The following is a 22,975-nucleotide window of genomic DNA, read 5'->3' on the forward strand; positions in this document are numbered from 1 at the left end:
CTATTTTCTCATTATTAGTGTATAGGAATGCAAGGGATTTCTGTGTGTTGATTTTATATCCTGCAACTTTACTATATTCATTCATTAGTTCTAGTAATTTTCTGATGGAGTCTTTAGGCTTTTCTATGTAGAGGATCATGTCATCTGCAAACAGTGAGTGTTTTATTTCTTCTTTTCCAATTTGGATTCCTTGTATTTCTTTTTCTGCTCTGACTGCTGTGGCCAAAACTTCCAAAACTATGTTGAATAGTAGTGCTGAGAGTGGGCACCCTTGTCTTGTTCCTGACTTTAGGGGAAATGAAAAAGCTATGCTTATGGTGGGCTGTCCCACCCCAAAGGGTAGGAGCAGAGGAAGGGTGAAAGAATGTCTTGGGGGAAGAAAGGAAACCCAGTCAGCAAGGCCCAGAAGTCAAAGCCAAGTGAGAGTGGAGAGCAGCCAGGACCCAAGACGGAGCCCTGCATCTGCCTCCATCATTGACCATTGACAACCGTGTGGGTTGGTCAGGGCAGACATGGGGAATGATGGTCCTCTCAGTTTATAGAGTATTCTCTTTGGTTCTGGCTTTGGCTTATACCCCTCCTCCAACCTTCAGAAAGAAAGAAAGAAAGAAAGTTCCTGTCAGTTCTCTCCTGCCTCCCTCCTTTATAAAGGGCCCTGTGATTTTGTCAGGCCCAGAGGAGGCTGTGCAGTTTCTAGGCTGGCTTCTTGGTCACCAGACCCAGAGCAGCAGTTTTCAGTCTTGTCTCTGGCCTGACACTCTTCAGTCATGTTCACAAGCCTGATGTGCTTCCATGGACACGGGCAGATTTTGCCAACTCTGTTCCCTCCACAGGGCCTCGAACATTTTGTGTGCTGATAATTCTAAAAGCACTGTACTGATGAAAGCAACTTGCCAAGGATACATCAGGAGTGTAGGGTTCTGAGGGACTTCAGTGCAGAGGAACCAGCTGTACCATTTCTCCTCCATCCCCTTCCCCCTTACTTAGGAAAATGCATTGATGTAAAAATTAGAGTAGGTATAATCTTGAAATTTCTCTAATTTCTAAAAGAGTAATTATTAGAAAATATGCATGCTACAACAATAATTTAACCCTCTTATGATTGACACAGAAATGAAGACCTTCAAGTATGTTTGTAATTCAAGTAACACTCTAATAAGCTACATTTAAGGTCTCTTGTCCTTGGAATCTTGATACGAATTACAGTATCAGTAGCTTTTAATTTATTGTTAGTGTTTTGCCTGTATCCAAAAAGGAATGGTAGTAATTTGCACATACTAAAAACACTCTTAATGTGGAAACAGAAGTGTTTAAACCTTTTCTAAATAAGAGAGACGAAACAAATGTGTGACCATTCTTTGTGCCAGCAAGTCATTGCACACATAATATTTATGCTTGAGCTTCCCACTAGCGAAAGTAAGAAAAGGAAGTGTGATGAAGAGAAAGTTTAAGTCTTTTGAGAAAGAGAAGTTCTTTTCAAGAACTAAATTGTAAAAATGGCTTGTCACAGAGAACACTAAATGTAAGAGACGATACAGGAACCTCATTTTTACAACCGTCACAGATGCGTCATATTTGTGATCCTTGATTACATTGTGCCCGTCCTCCTCATGGAGTAACTCTGCTTTGCTTTGCAAAACCACAGTCATCTTGCCTAAGGATGACTTGATGATGTACCAGAGACTCATATATGTTCACTCAACATTTATTAGAGGTCCAGCCCCAGCCTGGGTGTAAATTCAGGCCATTAGGTTTGGAACAGACTGAGTTCCCAACTAATGCTAACATGTTCATTTCATTTCTAAAACTGCAGGATTTCTAATTGATGATTTGACTTTAAAATCTGCCTTCTTTAGGAGTTCTGTGGAATTTATCCTCATGTGATGCTGTAAAGATGACAATCATCCGAGATGCTCTCTCGACTCTGACAAACACTGTGATCGTTCCACATTCTGGATGGAATAACTCTTCTTTTGATGATGATCATAAAATTAAATTTCAGACTTCACTCGTTCTGCGTAATACAACAGGTTGCCTGAGGTAGATATTTTATTTCTTCTTTCCGATTGTCTGATTAAATAACATGTGTCATAGCTAAGTTGATTTTAGGATGATTTACTTAACTTTCATTAATATCTGTGTAAGTTTCCAAGTTTGTTTAAGTGTAAGCCACTAGACTTTGTTAATCTGTGAGGAAAACATTATGAGCACAGACTAGTGGCTTGATAGACATTATCTTGTAAATGACTCTTCTATAGACTAGTCAAAAAAAACCTTTCAGTCTGAAAAATTACTGCCAAAATTCCAGTGTTTTACGCTTTAACAGCATTTTTCTGGTTATTACATTCTGATTGCTAATGTGTTTGCAGCCTGGTTTTTGTTTAAATTCAAGATATGGAGGTATAAACTTTGAGTTGTAAAATAAGTAAGTCATGAAGGTACAATGTACACCTTGGTAGCTACATGCTGTGTGTGTTGTACTTAGTCGCTCAGTCGTGTCCAGCTCTTTGCAACCCCACAGACTGTAGCTCCCCAGGCTCCACTGTCCATGGGGATTCTCCAGGCAAGAATACTGGAGTGAGTTGCCATTTCTTGGAACAGGGGATCCCCCCAACCCAGGGATCAAACATTGCAGGCATATTGCAGGTGGATTCTTTAGCATCTGAGCCATCAGGGAAGCCCTGGTGACTATAATCAACCATATTGTGTTGTAAAGTTGAAAGAGACTTAAGAGTTAATCTTAAAAGTTCTCATCACAAGAAATAAAATATGTTTTGACTTTGTGTGGTGACAGGCTCACTGTGGTGATCATTTCACAGTGTATGCTATGCTATGCTATGCTATGCTGTGCTGTGCTATGCTATGCTATGCTAAGTCACTTCAGTCGTGTCCGACTCTGTGTGACCCCATAGACGGCAGCCACCAGGCTCCCCCGTCCCTGGGATTCTCCAGGCAAGAACACTGGAGTGGATTGCCAGTTCCTTCTCCAATGCATGAAAGTGAAAAGTGAAAGCGAAGTCGCTCAGTCATGTCCGACTCTTAGCGACCCCGTGGACTGCAGCCTACCAGGCTCCTCCATCCATGGGATTTTCCAGGCAAAAGTACTGGAGTGGGGTGCCATTGCCTTCTCCATTCACAGTGTATACAGATGTCAAATCACTGTGTTATACACCTGAAACTAATACAATGTCTGTTAATTAGACGTCGGTCTTTTTAAATCTGGGCTTCCCTGATAGCTCAGTTGGTAAGGAATCTGCCTGCAATGCAGGAGACCCCTAGTTCGATTCCTGGGTTGGGAAGATCCACTGGAGAAGGTATAGGCTACCCAGTTTTCTTGGGCTTCTCTTGTGGCTCAGCTGGTAAAGAATCCACCTGCAATGCAGGAGACCTGGGTTCGATCCCTGGGTTGGGAAGATCCCCTGGAGAAGGGAAAGGCTACCCATTCCAGTATTCTGGCCTAGAGAATTCCATGGACTGTATAGTCCATGAAATCGCAAAGAGTTGGACATGTCTGAGTGACTTTAACTTTTTTAATGTAACAGTTGAAACCTTTCTGCTTTTAAAAGGGTGCAGAAAGGTATAGTTTAAATAGTCATTGGATTTGAGTTTTATAAATAAATGAAAATGAACCCAAATACTATTTTCAGTCATTATCTTTAGCATTTGAAATCCAGAAGGCCTCTTTTAAGTGTTACAGTATTGCTCCCTATTTGCTGGTCATTCTCATCAGCTGTTGCCAAGGCTTTTCGGGAATTTGAAACAAACCTTAGGGCTCTGCCTCAGACAGACGGGCTTTCTGTTCCATTCTGAGCCTTGGTTTCCTCATCTTTAGAACAGGGGTAATAATACCGTCTCAGAGTTGTGAAGACTCAGCTTGTATAGAATGCTTCATGTAGTGATAACACAGTGAACGCTATTCACATTTAAGCTAAGGTGTCTAAGCATCTCTACAACAGAGCTTGTGGGAGCAGGGGAAGGAGCCTGGGCTTCTCCTCTGAAGCCTTCCCCTATTGGAATGGTTAACTGTGGGCTCCTTTGCCTAGAACTGGCAGGGGCGGTGGGTGGGGGCTGGGGTGGTGGTGGTGACAAGAGTTAGGCTCTTAGAGGACAGACCAACTCCCTGACTCAGATTCCTGCATCACCAAGCAGGTCACATGGCCTCTACTGCTGATTCGTGGGTCAGCATCTCATCCTCTCCCCATGCCTGAAAGGGGAGACTGTGATCACTCAGCCAGTCTGCCGGGCTTCAGGGAAAGCCCAGGAGCAGGACACACAGGCTCCCCCAGTGGCTCAGAGCTATTAACATTTGGCGAATGCCTTCTGTGTACATTTAGTGATGACCAAAACAGACTGGATCCCTGTTCTGATAGAACAGAATTCTATTGATGAAGATAGGTAAATAAACAAGAAAATAACAGATGTCATTTTAAAAAAATAGGGTGACCTAAGAGTTACTAGCCGGGTACTTTGAAGGTCAGGTGGTCTCTCATAGGAGGTAAAGTTTAAGTATCTGAGATACTACAGGAGCTGCTCACATGAGGGCTGGTGAGGGAGGTGAGGAGAACACATTCTAGGCAGAGGCAACAAGGCGTGTAAAGACTCTGGGGCAGGGACAGGCTCGAGGCTGGAGCTTAATGTGCAAGGTGCAGAGTGGTGCCAGGTTATGTCAGATTTTTTAAATCATAGGAAAGAGTCTGTACCACCTGCCAAGTGCCATGGGAAACAGGGTTTTAATCATGGGAGTGGCTATGGTTTCTGACTGTGATGTAGGGGACAGTGGAGGCAAGAAGGTGAGGCTGTGCATCAATCTAGGCAAACAATGAGAGTGGCTGAGACCAGGCTCTGGAGAGAGGTAGGCAGAGTTGGGTATGTTATAGAGGGAAAGGCTGACAAGATTTGCTCATTGACTGACTATGATGGACAACGAAAAGAGAGGAAGTAAGGACACCGCCTTTATCTTTGGCCAGATCAGCTGGGAGCATGGAAGTGCTGTTGATGAGGTCAGGCAGAGGGCAGGGGGGAGTAACTGAGGGTTTTGGCTGGTCTACTTTGAGATGTCTAATTAGCTATCCATACGGTAATACCAGGATTAAATGAGTTTGGCGTTCTTGAGAGGGGTTGCCCTAAAGATAGACATTTAGGGGTCATGGGTCCACAGGTTGTGTTCCTTGTGTCAAATCCAAGGAACAGAAGGACACCACCCAGGAAGAATGCAAAGATAGAGGCAGGGATCAGTACAGCCCTGGGCACCCCCAGCAGGACCCACGGGCAGAAGAGGCTGAGAAGCAAGACAGCAGATGAGAGGAAAACCAGAGAGAGACGAGGAACAGAAGAGGCCAGCTGTTGAGTGCAGCATAAAGGTTACCGCAGAGGGATTATGCTGCTGCTAAGTCGCTTCAGTCGTGTCCGACTCTGTGCGACCCCATAGACGGCAGCCCACCAGGCTCCCCCGTCCCTGAGATTCTCCAGGCAAGAACACTGGAGTGGGTTGCCATTTCCTCCTCCAACGCATGAAAGTGAGAAGTGAAAGTGAAGTTGCTCAGTCGTGTCCGACTCTTAGCGACTCCATGGACTGCAGCCCACCAGGCTCCTCCGTCCATGGGATTTTCCAGGCAAGAGTACTGGAGTGGGCTGCCATAGGTGATAGTATCTCTGTGGCCTCAGAGAAACAAAGGTAAAAAGAGAACTCATTCTCAATCCCCCTTACAAAGGCTAATTTTTGCAAAATTGCAGAGTTAGACTACTTTGTTAATGGCACATAAAATAGAGCCTTATAATTTGGAATCAATTCACAATGTTGAATGGACAGTAAAATTTCAGTATGGATGAGACCTAAAAACAACTCAGAGTTTTTAATAATTTAAAAGATCAGGCAAATTGTAGCATGACCAAGTGTTCTCATTTAACTTGAAGTTTTTGTGTAAGAAATGATGTTTCCTCTGTTCATTCAAGAAGCATTTATGACCACCTACTACATGCAAAACATGTTTTAATAGGTGCAGGGACTTCCAAGACCTTATGGCCTTACAAGGAAAGTACAACTGCCTGAATATAGCAACCGTGCATGGCTAACAAACATCCTTTCACATGGTGGGCACTTTTGTAATTGCTTTATCTGTAGCAATTCATCTTTTCCTCACAGCAATCCTATGAGATAGTTACTATTATTCCTCCTTTTTTACATAGAAGGAAACTCAGGATAAGCCCCAAAAATAATTCTATTAGAAGGTTAGAAAGTGACCTGTCATGAGAGAGATACGAAGTTCAAGTGTCCCTGCTGTCTTCTATTCATGGCTAATGAGGGGCTGGCTATTATTATGAGCTCTTGAGATATTAAAATGCAGGCTCCATACGCCTCCTCAGACCAGATTTACACGCTGCTCTGTCGTCCATTCTCGGATCATTAAGGTAAGGCTCCACGGCTAATGAGCTCCCCCGTGTCTCTGCCTGTATAGGAATCTCAGCTCTGCTGGGGAGGAAGCGAGGAAGCAGATGCGGTCCTGCGAGGGGCTGGTGGACTCGCTGTTGTATGTGATCCACACGTGTGTGAACACTTCGGATTACGACAGCAAGGTCAGTGAATGCTGGTTGGCAGAGGACAACAGCTGCTGACCACCACTATCTGCATGCCCTTGACTCTGGCTGGAATTCCTGACCCTCTCCTCTTTGTTAGGTTACGCTCCAGGTTAAAGGGAGAATGTCTCTATAAAAATTACAAGTTAACAGAGACAAGAGAACTTAACGAAAATAGCCTTAGAACCGTGAAAACTGAATGATTCCATGCAGTAAGAACCTTAGCAGGGTCCAGACCTTCTCTGTGACTCTCCTGGGCTCAGTGTCAAGGTGATTGCCCCACTGCTGTTCCCTCTAATTCCGTATCCCCTGCTGCTACAATCAGATCTGTCTGCATCTGAGTATTTACTGAATAAAAGTTCCTGACTGAGGCACTGGAACCCCCCACCTCTCTGCCCAGCCTGCCTGGATACCAAAGGGTGCCCCTTCTGCATCCCAGGTTGCTGCATTCATCTGCTCCCTCTGTTCCCACATGAACCCCTCATCCTCCCCTCCTATTTCCTCCATCCCGGCCCTTGTACAAAGCATGCTGCTCATATCCAGGGTCTACACTGGCGTCAGAAGCTGGGGAAGGTGGGAAGAAACAGGAAAGAGGGACTAAATGTATCTAGAATCCCAAAGCAGGCCAGTCATGTATTGTTCAGATTGGGCTAGACAAAGAGAGGCCACAAGTAGGCCTGTGTTTGAAAATAACGGTCTGTGAGAGAAAAGAATGATGAGTGGTAGGCTTGGGAGGAGGTAGAGGAGAATTCAGAGTGACAGCCAGGTTTTCATTTGAGCTTCATTGAACCAAAAGATCTGCAGATGAAACTCAGAGGAATAAACAGATTGGAAGGGGAGCACTTGCAGGGCAAAACTGAACTGGTTTGGACACTCTTTGTTGATTAGACAGCTGGCTTCCCAATTAGAGGTGTGATGGAGACTTTGGAGGGGCAAAAGACCATGTGCAGAAGGCAAAATGCAGAACGAAAGAGATCGTGGGACTTTCCACAGATGGAGGGGAGAGGTGGGAGATGGAAGAAGAGGACAAAGATGGCACTTGGGGGAGGGGCTGTGCTGGAGGGCCGTGGCCACACCTGCTGTCATGATGAGAGTTCCCAGCTGGGAGAAGGGGTGGGGTTCTGGTAATTTGGGGGCTCTGCCACTGCAGCAGCCCTGAAGCAGAAACCTTGGGCATTCTCCCCTCCAGAGCCCCACACATTTCACTCAGTGTGAAATCAGATCCTCAGCTCTACTTTGGGAGGCTCTGCACACTCTGTGAGCTTGGGGTCCCACCAACTTGAGTCTGGAATCAGAGTTCTAACTTTCAGGTTGCAGGTTCCCATCAGTGAAAAACAGTTCTTTCATATTCTACATTTATTTAGTGCCACTGGTGCTTGGTACAGAAGCATTTTGCACTAACACTTTACGATGGTTTTAACCCTGCACTGTGTTGGGTTTCAGACCGTGGAGAACTGCGTGTGCACCCTGAGGAACCTGTCGTATCGGCTGGAGCTGGAGGTGCCTCAGGCCCGGCTGCTGGGGCTGAACGAATTAGATGACTTACTCGGAAAAGAGTCTCCCAGCAAAGATTCGGAGCCAAGCTGCTGGGGGAAGAAGAAGAAGAAGAAAAAGAGGACACCACAAGAGGATCAAGTTAGCATTTTATTTGACGTGAAACTCTTAAAGTTTTGTTTCTCTGGGAGTAAGAAATCACATATTTGGCAAGAAAAAATTTTTTCTCATGATTCAGCTTTTCTGCATAGCTCTAGCTGAGTCCAGCAGAAAGGAATGTTTTCAAATGTTGAATACTGTGTTCGCTTTGCCTCCACCAGTACATGTTCTTTGTCTTTCAGTGGGATGGAGTTGGTCCTATCCCAGGACTGTCAAAGTCCCCCAAAGGCGTTGAGATGCTGTGGCACCCATCAGTGGTAAAACCGTATCTGACCCTCCTAGCAGAAAGTTCCAACCCAGCCACCTTGGAAGGCTCTGCCGGATCACTCCAGAACCTCTCTGCTGGAAACTGGAAGGTAGGATGTCCTCCGCTCGTCCACACCTCCATGCAGTCAGACCTGCCATGGTCAATGGAAAGGGACGAACAGAGGTGTTTAGAGCTTGATAAAGGGTAGGAGGAAAAAAGTGAGGAGACTGCAGTTGGCTCTGGGGATCCAAGGATGGATATGACATAGCCCTTCCCCATGAGAAAGTGAAGGCGAAAGAGAAAAACAGATGTATTGAGTAAGTGTTGCATAGACTCCATGGTCTTGGAAGAGGACCTCTAACCCAGCCTGGTGAGGGAAAGGCAAGGAAGGAGGGACTCCAGGAGGTAGGGAAGAGTTCCTGGGGGGATGGTGCTGCCCAAGTGGAACCTTTAAGAATGAGCAGATGAAGCCACACAGTGTGAGGTTGGGTGCAGAGGGAGCTTTCCAGATAAAGGGACAAGAGGGCACAAGAGCCCTCACAGTGAGGACGTCATGGGCGCAGGCTATGGGCTGGTGGCTGAGATGTGCAGGGGGACAAAGAGTGCCCGTGGTGGAACTAGCCCTCGTACCCAGGCCTGACGGCCAAGCTTCAGGAGCTAAAACCTGACCTTCAGACCAGAGGGGCCACTGAAAGGGTTTAAGCAGACAGGCGACATAGACAGACTGATGTGGACACTGTTGGATCCCATCTGCAGCTGCACTGAGAGTGAATTTGAAGTCAAGAGCCATGGAGGCTGGGATTCTGTTGGAGAGCCTGGTGAGAGATGCCGAGGGCCTGAATTGGAGCTGAGATTGGGCCTTTGTTCCTTTCTAATACTTGCAGAACCTACGTGTGGCAGAGTTTCTGCCTCCACTGGTAAATCTGTGACTTCATTAGGAAAATTGAAGGTGATTTCCTACTGTTACCACCATAAGCAAGTTCTCAAAACTTTTTAAATATCATCTGACAACATCTCAGACAATTCTTGTTTGAAACATTTCAACCTCTAGAAGTTTGCCAACAAGTATGTTTTAGTAGAATTATTATAATGCTTGTTTTTGATTATTTCCTCCATCACCACCTCCCAAAACGAAAATTGTCTGGGCATTGTTTCTTTCCATGAGAGTGAAAAGTATTGCATTGCTAGCATGCAGCCAGCTGTTCTAATGCTTATATATAAATAATTAGGCCTAGTGCTAAGCCACTGTGGTTTTTTTGTTATGTTCTTGATACGTGTATGTCACTTTGCTGTACAGCAAAGATTGGCACAACATTGTAAATCAACTATTAATTAATTAAAAACATTAAAAGTACTAATAGCATCTAAGTACTGACTCTGGAGCCAAATCCCTGGCTTTGAATCCTGCCCTACCTCCCTTACTAGCTGGAGGCCTCAGATCTTTCTGTCCTCAGGTTCATCATCTGTAAAATGGAAATAATACTCACCTCATTATGTGGTTTTAAGGATTAAATGAGGTAATAAATGTGGAGGACCGAGGACAGTGCCCAGCACATAAGTATTCATAAATATTTATGTTGGTTATGTGGTGTTCACCTCCAGCTCCTTATGACCTGAGAATCATATGGTGATTTTAAAAGCAATAACTAAAATAGATATGATTTGAGTTGTAGAATTTTGTTTTCTGGGACCTTTAGTGAATAGAAGTTAAATGGCAGGGTCATTTAAAATGTAAATATTATATGGAAGTGATTTCAAAGGTATCGAAAATAGTAAATCAAAATATTGGACTCTCATTAAGAAAACAAGATAGTCATGGTGAGAGATGTAAGCAAGTGAGAAGCTGTTTTGGGAGTGGCAACAGTGGTAATGTTCTGAAAGGGAGGCCCTCAAGGTAAACTGAGCCAGTTGTCTCCAAGAGAGACAGGCATTGGTTCTATGCTTGCAGGTTTCAGAGGGAGAAGTTGCCAAAGCTGCCCAAGTCCTTTACCCGATGGCAAGTTGTGTATTATGTCTCCCCCGCAGATTTCATTTGATTTAGAAAACAGGAGTATTCACTTTACCTGAAAAAAGCTAATAGGATCTTTGAAATGTATCTTTTCCTTTTATTTATGTTTTTTAAAAAATCCATTCTGTTGATATTAAAGAAGCATCAGTCACATATTTTCATGTTCAAAATAATACAAAGGGCTGGCAGATCTTTGTCCTTGTGTCTTGACCACAGCAGGAAAGTATTAAGATATTTTATGAGCAACATTTTTCAATTATCCTAAATTGTGAAAGATAGTTTGTATTGGTAAAAATGCCAGTGAAAGCTCAAAACAAGATTAAAGACCCATTTTCAAATGTTACTTTTTCTGTTTGTTTGTTTCCTTGATGACTTCGTGTTCATTTCCAATTCATGTGGTGCCCAGACTGACTCACTGTACAGACTTGCCTCTTAATCACGAAAGAAGTTTTTGACTGTGGATTTTAAAAAAGCAGCAGCAGCAGCTAACTAATCTTGAATGATAAAGCATTTTGCGCACAGATATACTTACTTTTTCACCAATGTATATGAATTATGATGCTCAGTGTTCCTGGAGAGTTCCTTTTCTTCCAAGGCAAGGGATTTTTTTCCCAAGAAATTTCTTTGAAGGGTTACTAAACTGTAAATATTGTTGCAGAGAATACAGGGAAAAGACGACTGGATAGAGACAGGTTCTCCTTTAATGTGCACTGATCAGTTACCAGCTCTGCCATGCTATTTATAGCCTCTGGACCTGGCATGGGGCCAACTGCAGAGAAGACACGCCATCCGTCCTTAATCATGTTTATGTAGCTGAAGTAGAAAGTAATCACTGCCTTCTCTTTTCTGCACAAAAATATCTGCCAGATGGTGGTTTGAGGTTTTCAGGCTTTGGGATTTCTTTTTAAATCAGTCATCCTAGCTTATCTTTTTCCCAAACTGGTTTTCTCTTGACTGGCATCACAGATTTAATCTCCAGTTGAAAAGAAAACATTTAATCTATTAGTTCATCTTTTGAAAACATTTTTCTTAGGTGACAGTAATACCTGAGAGCTGCACTCTGTTTTATAATTGCTTATTATCTTGTTTTGTTTCCTAGTTCGCAGCATATATCCGAGCAGCCGTCCGCAAAGAAAAAGGGCTCCCCATCCTAGTAGAGCTTCTGAGAATGGATAACGATAGAGTTGTTTCTTCTGTGGCGACTGCCTTGAGGAATATGGCCCTAGATGTTCGCAACAAGGAGCTCATAGGTATGTTCTGGTGACTTGATGAACTCTAAAGAGAAATGACAGCATTTATAAAGCTCTTCTTTTGATTTATAAAAATATGACATTTAAAATGATTAGCAACTGAGTCCTAGTCCCTGGTTTCTTGGTGTATTTGGTACCTTTGTGTCTGTCCTTCCTGACCACTCCATTTCAGCGAGAGGTAGGCTTATTAATTAAACATTGATCTGGAAGGTACGTGTTCAGAAAAGCTAGCAGTTTCAGTCATACATTACAGAGCTACTTGGTAGATTTGGCGTGACTGTTTCCCAAGAGAGATTCATTTCTTAAACCACAAAAAAAAAGGTTTGATTCTCACTTTTCTGATTTTTGAGACTTATATCTGCTAATTCACCAATACTACCATGTTCTAAATTTTACAAAGAAATCACATGAATGTTTTATAGCTTTTCCTTCTCAGATCTGTGTAAGTGCTCACACCAAAACAGAGCCAGTGCCCCTAGGCCTGACCCCAGGGCAGGGTCAGGATGAGGGAAAGGCAAATGAGGCATATAAGGTACAAAACTATAGGAGGCATTCACCCTTAAATGTGGCTAGCACTTACATGAACTTGAGAATGAGCTCCTCTTCAAAGTTCTGCACTCTTGGCAGCTTACCTTGTTTGCCTCCTTGGGATGGCCACCATCCCAAGTAGAGTGTGGCATACAGAAAAGATCAGCGGGCCTCAGGTTAAACCCTGGATCCACTGCTCACTGGCTATGTAACCTGGGGTGTCCTGTATTGAGCCCACCAGGCTCCATTCCTTCATCTCAATTGAAAACCCTTCCTTGGTTTCCATCTCTGAAAGGAAGCTGCCCATGCCAGCTCTCCTCACAATGGATTTGCTGTGAAAATGCAAGTTCCACGCCAGACCCATAGCTGGTGACGGGTCAGGGGAGGAGGAGGAGAAATTAGACAAGACCTTATGTGGATTAGTGAATGTATGTTGAACTCATTAAAATGCCCATGAGAGATAGGGAGAGAGGAAAGGAATAGGGGCCAGAAGGTTTACCTTACAGAGTGACAGAATTCTCTATGGCCCCTCACACAGTGCCTGACAGCAATGCTGTTTTAAGTCATTGCCTGGATTATCCTGTTCTTAAAACACCATTCCTCCATGGAGCCAAACTGTACCTCACAGAGAGGAAAGGAGCTTCTTCCACAGCCTGTTCATACTCCAACTCATGCCTGATTCCAGTAGATGTGTTTATAGCTCTTGAAGTTTCCACATTTCCTTGAGAGAAATCCTCTAGGTCCCTAAAGAGAGATTTTTTAAGTTATTTCTGTTACATCTATATTATTTGAATTTATAGTTTGGGAGTTCTTACTGCTAAAAATTAAAGGGTTGGCCACAGATGCCTTGCAGCCTATCATTCCACACATGGAGGAGAGAGTGGGAGAGCAGAGGGTGCTGGCCAATTCCATGAGAGCCAAGACCTGTGGGGAGAACCAGTGTGCATTCCGGGGCCTCGCCTTCTCTCAGTGCCTCCCTGTGTTTTTGAGAGTTCCTCACCCGCTTTTAAACTTCAGTGAGCATATTCTCCCTCCACTGATGAGCTTTATTTTACCCGCGTTATTTACTCAGGAGTCGCTTTTTCTTGTTTCCCCATGAAGATCCCTTCCTTCCTAGGCAGTCTGAGCGCCTCCCGGATCTGACTCTGATTTACCCAGCATTTCTGTTCCTAAGAACCACTCCCTTCACTCTCCTCACGTCCAGCACTAGCAGTGGACTCTGTCTCCAGAGATGTTTCTTCACAAGGAAACACAGTTTTGTGAGTTCACAAAAGTTCCTGCATATTCACCTGAGTCTGACCAAGCTAGCTGTCTGGGCCGCAAGCTCTGAGAGAACTGCTAGGGTCGCTCACAGATGGAGTGAGCGGCCTTCTCCCAGACGTCCAGAGTGCAGTTTAAAACTATGCCTTAGCAAAATGACAGATTACATGTTGCGGACCTGCTGGTCGTTCACAAGTATTCACAATCACAAGTGCTAACTTATCATCTTTTCCTAAAACCCATATTTATCTTCTGGCTTAAGATGTCATCACTGTTTTTCCACTCTTGGTAACAGTATTCTCTATGAGTAAAGCTCAAGTCTTCCCTTGACGTGCTGTAAATCATGGAGCTTGTATTCAGGCACTATCTTCTCCTGCTTACCACTGTATATAAATAGGTCTTCAATAAAAACCCCATTTAGCATCCACTCAATTATTTAGCATGGGGGAAAAAACTAAGAAAATATTTACTTGTGCTTTAGTTAATTTCCAGTTTGTCAGTCAGTAATTGAGATGGGAAAAGCTCGAGATAATTGCATTTTGGAAAAGAGTAAGGGAAATTGAGGGCCTGTAGGGAAATGCTTCAGGAGCGAGGGGGCTCCCCTGCCTTGTCCTGTTGGGAACTTTATTATTACATCACTCCTGAGACATACAGCATACTCATTCATACCAGAATTGTATTTGTGTCTTCTTTAAAAGAAACAAACACGTTGTTACTGACGTCAGATGCCAGACCGATAGAAACCCTCAACTTGATGAAAATATGTAACTACCCATTTCACATGTTGAGATCTAGAAAGATGTCATGAAAAGTATTTTTGGCAGCCTTATTTGACCAACTTAAAACTTATTCAAAAAAAAGTTTTTAAAAGCTTTAAGAGGAAGTTGTAATTGTGATACATAGGAATTGAATGGAGAACAATATTTACTATCATAATTCCTTTATTCTCACTGTTCATGAAAGTAGTGGAAACTAAAGCAGTGTGATTAGTACACCAGTTTTATACCCTGATTTACATTTTCTTTTAGCAATTTTCAGTAAAGTTTTATAAATCAAATCATTTCCCCAAGTGGCCTGGCTGTGATGTTAACCTGCCCCTTACAGTTAAAATGTTTGTCATTTCCTTTTTCACTGTGGATTTTTTTCTTTCCTGTTATTGTCTCTTTTGAGGTTTTATCTTAAAGAGACCATGCAATCACAATTTTTCAATAACAATAATAACAAAAACCAGGTCCCTTCCAGAATCGGAATGAGCTCTTTTGTCCTGGGCAGGGAAATACGCCATGCGAGACCTGGTCAACCGGCTCCCAGGTGGCGCCAGCCCCAGCGTGCTGTCGGATGAGACCGTGGCGGCCATCTGCTGCGCCCTGCACGAGGTCACCAGCAAGAATATGGAGAACGCCAAGGCCCTGGCTGATTCGGGAGGCATAGAGAAGCTGGTGAACATCACCAAGGGCAGAGGAGACAGGCAAGTCTGCTGCAAGGGGATGCCAGCCCCAGGCCCTCATTCTTGGGTTGGCCCTGTGACAAGTGCTTTGGTCAAGGATACATTTCCTGTTGGATTACATGCCAGTAAGCTAAGCAGTTAAAACCTAGTTTGCTAGGAGAAGTATTTGTGGTCATGTGGCCCCTTTTCTGCTCTTTATTTTCTTGGAGCATCCCTTAGCCCTACTATTGTCCTGTCCCTAAAGCTGCATGTGGTCATTCTGCCTCCTGGAAGAATCAGACGTGTCATGGGGAGGAAAACCTAAAGACCCATCTCCCTCGGGCATTTGGCTCTGCTCCAGGCTCTATTCTGCAAGAACTTCTTCCTAAATCCTCAGTTCTGGGTTCATTTGCTCCCACAAAGTACTAAAATCACCACGTGCAGCAGAGCCTACATGTGGCCTCAGGATGAGCCCTGGGCTTGGATCATATGTCGCTTCTGGGTGACACCCAAGTGATGAAGCAGCAGAAGGATTGGTGGCAAAAATAGGTTTCTTGTCACAGAGCCATAGTGGTGACTATGAATTTGCCTTAATACCAGATCAGAGAATCCTTCAAGGAAGTGGGACGTGTAGGACACGCAGGATAGCACCTCCACTTCAGTTGTAAAATGCCCTGCCCCCCAGATCACCTCCCGTAGGGCAGTGACTTCCCTGGTTTATCCACGGCCCCTCTGGCATCTACCGCACCAGTAGCAGGCGCTTTGTGTTTTTATTCACTGCTGCATCCTCAGTGTCTAGAACAAAGCCTGGCCCCCAATTAGTGAACATTTATTAGTTGGCTGAGCATCAGTGCTAGAAGTCACATTGTATATACTTTTGAAATAATTTCTGTTGATAAAATATAAGAATAATGTAGCAAAGCATAGTCTCACTCCACAGAAACCACAGCTATCAACATTATCCGTATTTCCTTTTAGTCCTTTTTTTCTTATGTATGTATCTTTTTTATCTCATTAGTAATAAGTGCACACACACTCCTTTTTATTTCAAAGGAAATGAAACATTACAGAAAAAGCTAAGGTCCTGTTCCACTAACTCCCCTTCTCTCCCCTCTTCCATAAGAGTAACCAAAATCACATTTCGTGCTCTTAAAATTTTGTGAGATAGCCTTTATTTGTGAAAGGCATAAGAGCAGACTACAGAAATGCTGAAAGAGTGCCAAAATCTTTGTATATTGAAAAAAAGAAAGTCTAATTTTTTTTTTTCAAAACAAGAGATTCAGAAAGTCCTAGATCAAATCAAGTTTTCTTCTGAACATAAACTTACTTTCCTTTCAATTCACTCACCAAGCATCTGTCTCCTGCCTGCCTGCCATGTGCTACAGCAGTGTGCAGGTCACACCTACCCACAGGCAGCTTATGTTCCCTGGGCAGAGCAGATGAGGTTCCAGTGGAGTGAGCAGCGCACTTAGCCTGTGGATGGTACTGAGTGTGTGGCAAGTAATAAATAGGGATATATATTTATATATATATAAATATATAAATATATAAATTATAAAATATAAAATATATAAATATATTTATATATATATAAATATAACAGGGATAGTTATAGGGCTCGCCAGGGTGAGGAGGCGGTGTTACAATTTTAGACAGTCGGGAAGACCTCGAGGAGATGGTGCTTCTTGAGCACAGACCTGGAGGAGGGAGGGAAGAGCATCTGGGGGCAAAGGGAACAAGTGGAAGTGCCCAGAGACGGAAGAGCACCCGTGTGTGTGATGAAGGGCGGGAAGCCAGAGGGGCTACAGCGGGGCAAGTCAGCAGGGAAGAGGGCGAGGGACAGTAACCAGAAGTACAGGAGCCTGTGGGTCAGTGTCAGAGGACTCTCGACTTTACTCGGAGCAAAACTGGGAGCTATTGGAGAGTGTACAGCAGAGGAGAGACATGATCCGATGTCCCTGAAAGTAATCAGAGTAACTCCACAAACTCTTCTCCCCTGACTCCTAATGAGACTAACGGTGACAGGACTTGAGGTGGAGAAGAAGTGGTTGATCCTGACATGTTGGAAAGTAGAATCAGTGAAGGATTTACTGAAGGATTAGATGAGCAGCAGGAAAGAAGGAAAGTGTCAAGGATGACTCTGAGGTCTTTGACCGAAGAGACCATGGGATGGAATTGCCACTTACCGACATGGGGTGGCTGGCAGGAGCAGCAGGTCTTCAGGGAGGACCAGAGTTTGGGATGTGATACACTTGAGATGGCTATTAGATGTCCACGTGAAGGTCTGGTCAGGAGTGGAATGTACTCGAGTCAAGTTCAAGATGGAGTCCAGGCCGCGGATCAATTTGAGAGTCATAGGATGTGGATGGCGTATTTAAAGAAGAGAAATGGGATGAGATCAACAAGAGATGTAGATAGAAAAGAGAAGAGGCCTGAGGGCTCTGGTGTCCCTCATGGTTTGAGGTCAAGGAGATAAGAGGAGCCGACAGTGAGCCCGAGAAAGGGCAGCCAGACCATTCAGAAGAGACCCAGCCACACCTGGTGCCTTGCAAGCCACATGCAGAAAGCGTTTTGAAGGTGAGCGCATATCACATGTGCTGCTCAGCCAGGTAGGACTAGGATTGAGATGTGCCCAGTTGAACAATATTGAGGAGAAGATGGGATGAGAGAAATTAGAGATGAGACTACGTAATTGCATCCGGAATGGTGCTGCAAAGGGAGGGCAGAGAAACTTCTTGCTTTCTCAGGAGTCAGGTTTCTGCTCAGAGAACCTGTCTAAAAATTTGTGGTCTAGCTGTTGGTGTCCCGGTGTGCACCTAGCACGCCCCTGCTGTCAGGTTTGTGGAGTATTCCTTGGAGCCAGGTCTGAGGTCTGCCTTTCCTGACCTGATCCCAGCTGCCCAGCATTCAAAGATGGAAAACAATAGCAGCAGCAACAGCAGTGTGAGACCCTGGCTGAGAGTGGGTGGCTGTGAGCTGTGGACACCTTGCAGGACCATCCCAGGCGTCTGAAATTTCCTGTGCATTCTCTTCTTTAGGGTATTCCTTGCTCTGTTGTCTGTTTTGGAAATTTTAAATTTAAAAAGTCTTAGAGTGGTTGGGTCTGACCCAGATTTTCCCTTGACTCACCTCTGGGAACTGAGATTGTGAGGCTCCTCCACTTGCCTACGTGCCACCCCCCTGCTGAAGCCTCAGAATCATCACCGCCCAGATTCTGCTGTGATGGACTGGGTGGAGGAGGTGCCACCAGCCTGCTCTCCTCTCTTCTTCCCCCATGTCCTGAGGGTTTATTTGGGAAGATAAGGAATGGAAGAGGACAGCAGATCAAGTCTTCAATGTCAAAATGAAGTCTGAGGACAGAGGTGTTCAGTTCTCTTCAGGGCCCCTGAACCACCCTCATGAGGTGCTCTGAAGGCCTTCGCTGAGGCAGGAGGCCACATTCCCACTTCTCTTCATGGTGAGGCCGCTGACTGAGAGGACCAGCTCCTGAGCTGAACTGCCTGGACTTGAGGTCAGCGGCGCTCGAATACAGCACCAACATTCAACAGTCTTCAGAGAGGGGAGGCAGTAACTGACCTTATTTTCCAAAGCAAATATGAGAGCACACAGACACACGTGTTTACAAAGAGGTATACACGATAGGAAATACAAGGTATACATGGAGAAGGAAATGGCAACCCACTCCAGCGTTCTTGCCTGGAGAATCCCAGGGGCAGGGAAGTCTGATGGACTGCCATCTCTGGGGTCGCACAGAGTCGGACACGACTGAAGCGACTTAGCAGCATACACGATAGGAAAGTTATAAGAAGGCCCCATAATGGTTCAGCGGGTATTTCAGCCAACTTGGCAGGGCCCTCAGACCCTTGGGATGTGTGGTCACAGTCAGCAGTCACGGGCTCATTCCAACCACAGCTTCTGACCACACAGCCGAATGCCTGGGAGCCTGTATTTGGTCCCTGCCACATCTGGCCAGCCCTGAGCTTGACAGACTCCCAGGGGCTCCTCACACCTTGGTGGTTGCTAGCAGCAGCCTCCTCCCCGCCCTGGTCCTTGGAGAGGTGGCCTCATGGCCACCGCTTTGCTGCCAAAGTCTCTCAAGTGGAGCCTGGGGCGATGCTGCCCACGTTCATTAACACACCCGCTCTTTCCCTAGATCATCTCTGAAAGTGGTGAAGGCAGCAGCCCAGGTCTTGAATACATTATGGCAATATCGGGACCTCCGGAGCATTTATAAAAAGGTAACTTACGAGAATAGCTCTAATATAATTAGCATTCATCAGAGCGCACAGTCGTAATCATTTATTATCATGAAATGTCATTTTTCATTTTGAGAGGTTTCCTTTTCTCTTTTAACTCCACAGGATGGGTGGAATCAGAACCATTTTATTACACCTGTGTCAACGTTAGAGCGAGACCGGTTCAAATCGCATCCTTCCTTGTCTACCACCAACCAACAGATGTCACCCGTCATTCAGTCAGGTCAGTGGGTAAACGCCCCTCCTAGGTGAGAGCGTGTGACAGAATGTCGTTTCCCGTCCAGAGGAGACTGAGCATGCACACTAATTGATTAAGCCTGTCACTTCCAAACACTGAGGGAAGGAGAGTTTGCTCTTCAAACTGAAAGCCTTCTTCAGGAATTACATGTTATTGTAAACAGCAGGCCCACTCTCCTCCTTCCATTTGAAAGGTTTATGCAAGTTTACACCAACTAGGGTACAAAAGTGGCCCAGCCTCCTCCATAGCATCTGTTACCCCAAGCTTCTGCTTCACTAGGTTTGCCAAGGGGCCTGGGAACCTGCACTTCATAAGCCGACCTGGTGACCGGATATAGGAGAGTGGAGGAACACACTTTGAGAACCACTAGCTTGTGCCTGAAAATGGTTGCCCTTGTCTGCCTGCTGGCCATAAGTCTGAAATCTCTTCCAAAGTGATTTTTTTAGTTTGCTTGATGAAAACTATTAGAGTCCTTTAGACCGTGGGAGAGCCATGATCTCCCCCTGCATCTTACTTCTCACCAGTTAAACCTCTGTTTGCTGGCTGCACCCAGACCCCAGCATTCAGAGCTCATGGGCAGGCCTTGTAGGTGGCTTTACAGGGATTCCCTATGATTTGTAAGTTGGGAGTCTTGGCAACCATGCTACCTACTTATTAGTGGTGTTTAATTTGGTAGAAAGAATGTTTTGAGACTCAACATAATTTTTTTTTTAACATGTAAGAACAGAATATTACCACCAAGTTGATTCAGCCCTGTAAATTTAATTCTTAGCTAAATGAAACAGGAAAAGTAATAAACATCTTTTATTTGGCTTTAAATCTCTCCTTCTGACATATAAATATTATCTGTTGTATTCAATTGTGTTTCTGCTGGCAGTCTTATTTCTCTTGTGGACAAATGTGGCCAAAAAGACTAATATACAACTGGGGGTTCTTGTCGCGTAATTAGATGTCTTCACTTATACCAGGAATTTTTAAAAATTATCTCCACCTACTGCGTGATATATATTTATATCTTAGTTTTTAAATTATGAGTTGTTTTCCTTCAAAAAGACCTCTGCTTGGGTTTTGACACATTCTTGCCGGGCTCCCAGGTATAGCCTGAGGCCATCCTGCTTTATGGAAATGCTCAGGATTCTTTAGGGAACTTGGAAAGAGTGGTGCCAGGGCAAGTGGGAGAGCGGGCTGCTTAACGAAAGGCATGTGTACAGGCAAAAGAGTAATTTCAGACAAATTAGAACATAGTAAGCAATGAACTCGTTTTGAGGACTCAGATACCCACACTGGACAGTGCTGACGAGCCCCATCCAAGTTCCGAGGTCCCTCTCTGGGTTCCATTTGAAGGTAGGATATAATTCACACTTGTTTCTCGAGTTATTCTGAGGGCTGATCATCCATCCCTCGGGATTAGTGTGATATCTGTTTATGGGCACATCTCATATCTTGCTGACATTGATAATAGTGGGAGGCAGGCGAGGATGTCTACCTACCTTCTAGAAAGTAGGATGAGAAGCACATAGACATGGCCCATGCTCAAAATATTTTCTAGGGAAGATACTTTGCCATCAGTCTTCTTCTGAAAGCATCAATGCGTGCAAAACTACCAGTGGCGGGTCTGGGGGCTGCTGCTCTCTTGTGGATCCAGTGAATAAGTGACCATTCTTAATTGTAAGACACTTCAGTACAAGCAAGATGATTCCTTAATGAGAAAAAGAAGATGTGAAGTGTTTTCCTTCAGTGCAAAAATGTCCCACAGGATACCCAAGGGTAGATATGTTGTTATGAAACGTTTGGCTCCAGCTGGATAAAAAAGCTGGACCTTTGTGAAGCTGGGCTTCTCAGCATCCTGAGCTTCTTGATGAGCAGGGCTTACTGAGCTTAAAATTTTCCTGACAGCTGATCACCATGAAAGGAATTATAAATTTCATGGGCTGGGCACTCTTATTCAAACACATTTAGAGATGCAGATATTTTTGGAAATCATCAGAAATCAAAACATGCCATAAAACATCTATTTACTGAAGAGCTATACATTAAGGATAATAGATGGGTGTGTCACAAGCGACTGAACTGAGATCATAAAACAGCAAACGCAACTTTTGCATTAGTCTCAAAGGCCTAAGCAGGTCATTGAGACCCACCATCTCAATGGGGAAACTGCACAACCCCTGTACCACGCTGGGCTCCCAGCGATCTCTGGGGTTGACAGCACTGATCATCACAGTGGCCAGTCTGCAGGCCACCATCCAGGGACCTGGAGTTGGCTGCCCTCCAGTTCTCAGCACCTCTAAGAGCTGACTTTAGTGCTGGCCGCGTCTAATTATTGACCTTTGTTCTTCCAGAAAGGACTTCCTAGAGACACTGACAGTCTGATCTCTCTTTCTTCTCCTCTCTCCCTCCTCCTCTCACCTGTCCCTTCAGTCGGCAGCACCTCGTCCTCACCAGCACTGTTAGGAGTCAGAGACCCTCGCTCTGAATACGATAGGACCCAGCCACCTATGCAGTATTACAGTAGCCAAGGGGATGCCACACACAGAGGCCTGTACCCTGGTAAGATGCCAGTCGGGTGTGTGATAGAGTATCTCGAAAAGCCGCGTGTCCCCAGGCGCTTGAACGGCAGCCTGGGAGGTAACCTCTGCCTGCCTTGAGATGGTCCCCCAGCAGCAAACCATGCTCCACTGTCTCCATCTCCTTCCTGCTTCGGGGGCTGTTGCCTTTCCCACTTGTTTTAAGTAAAACAAGCAGAGGCAGTGGTCTGCTGACCGCAAATAAAAAGAGCACTGTATCCGAGTGAGAACGCATTTCCGGCTCCCGTGCAGCGCAGGCCCTGTGTCCTGCCCCCTCCCCACTCCCCTGTGTGTTCCAGAAACCTGTGCTCTGTGACAGTCGGCAGGGCCGATCTCCTGGACCGACTCATACATTCAAACCTGCGGATGGGGGTCAATTCCATTTGCATTTTCGTGGAAAAGTTTGAATGAATAACAAAATATATAATGTGATTCTCCTCAGAGTGATTATTTATTTTTTAAGAATAACAAAAGTGATGTTGCACAGTATTATTTTTATGTCCTATTCAGAAAGCCGTGCATATAATTTATTTAAAGAATGCCAACCTGAAGGGTTACCATGACTTCATATTATCTCCATTCTCAGCTATCTTGCAAATTGAAACTCCTCTGGAGGTTTCAAAAAGGAGGGGGACGCTCCTTTCTCAAAAAAAACTATTTATTAAAAAGAAATAAAAGCTGGTGGCAATTTAACAACTGCTGGGGGAGCAGTCTCAGTTGTGCTGTTGTCTTTAAAATTGTGATTCCACAGGACTATTTACTAATCGACTGTTGTTACTATGGCAATTAATAGCTCAGAAAATTGCAGATGCTACATTTCAAACACCACGCTCTTTGCAGAGGAAATGCACATACCAACTGAAGTGCATTGTTGCTTCAGGTTTGCAGCAGCCTGCTTTATTTTAAAGATCGCCTCCTTAGCATGCGCGCCCTTCTGTATCTTCTTTGCTTGCTTCAATAAACTAATTT

At 44.7% G+C, this 22,975-nt stretch overlaps 1 protein-coding gene across 50 annotated transcripts in view; it reads left to right on the forward strand.

Annotated features, from left to right (window-relative positions):
- Positions 1-22,975, forward strand: part of PKP4 (plakophilin 4) — a 258,819-nt gene that overhangs the window by 232,351 nt on the left and 3,493 nt on the right. For 48 of the 50 annotated variants that reach the window (XM_086354216.1, XM_086354067.1, XM_086354075.1 and 45 more), the window contains 9 exons: positions 1,857-2,040; positions 6,456-6,573; positions 8,017-8,208; positions 8,409-8,582; positions 11,581-11,731; positions 14,792-14,987; positions 19,099-19,183; positions 19,307-19,424; positions 21,861-21,989. In XM_086354216.1, coding sequence (XP_086210342.1) covers positions 1,857-2,040; positions 6,456-6,573; positions 8,017-8,208; positions 8,409-8,582; positions 11,581-11,731; positions 14,792-14,987; positions 19,099-19,183; positions 19,307-19,424; positions 21,861-21,989 — 1,347 coding nt within the window. The remainder of the gene's footprint in view (positions 1-1,856; positions 2,041-6,455; positions 6,574-8,016; positions 8,209-8,408; positions 8,583-11,580; positions 11,732-14,791; positions 14,988-19,098; positions 19,184-19,306; positions 19,425-21,860; positions 21,990-22,975) is intronic. The other 2 variants (XM_086354166.1, XM_086354177.1) reach the window with 1 other exon arrangement.

The sequence above is a fragment of the Bos grunniens genome, chromosome 2 (genome assembly GCF_055505025.1).
Source record: "Bos grunniens cultivar Pamir isolate PY7600 chromosome 2, Bosgru_T2T1.0, whole genome shotgun sequence".
Taxonomy (NCBI): Eukaryota; Metazoa; Chordata; class Mammalia; order Artiodactyla; family Bovidae; genus Bos; species Bos grunniens.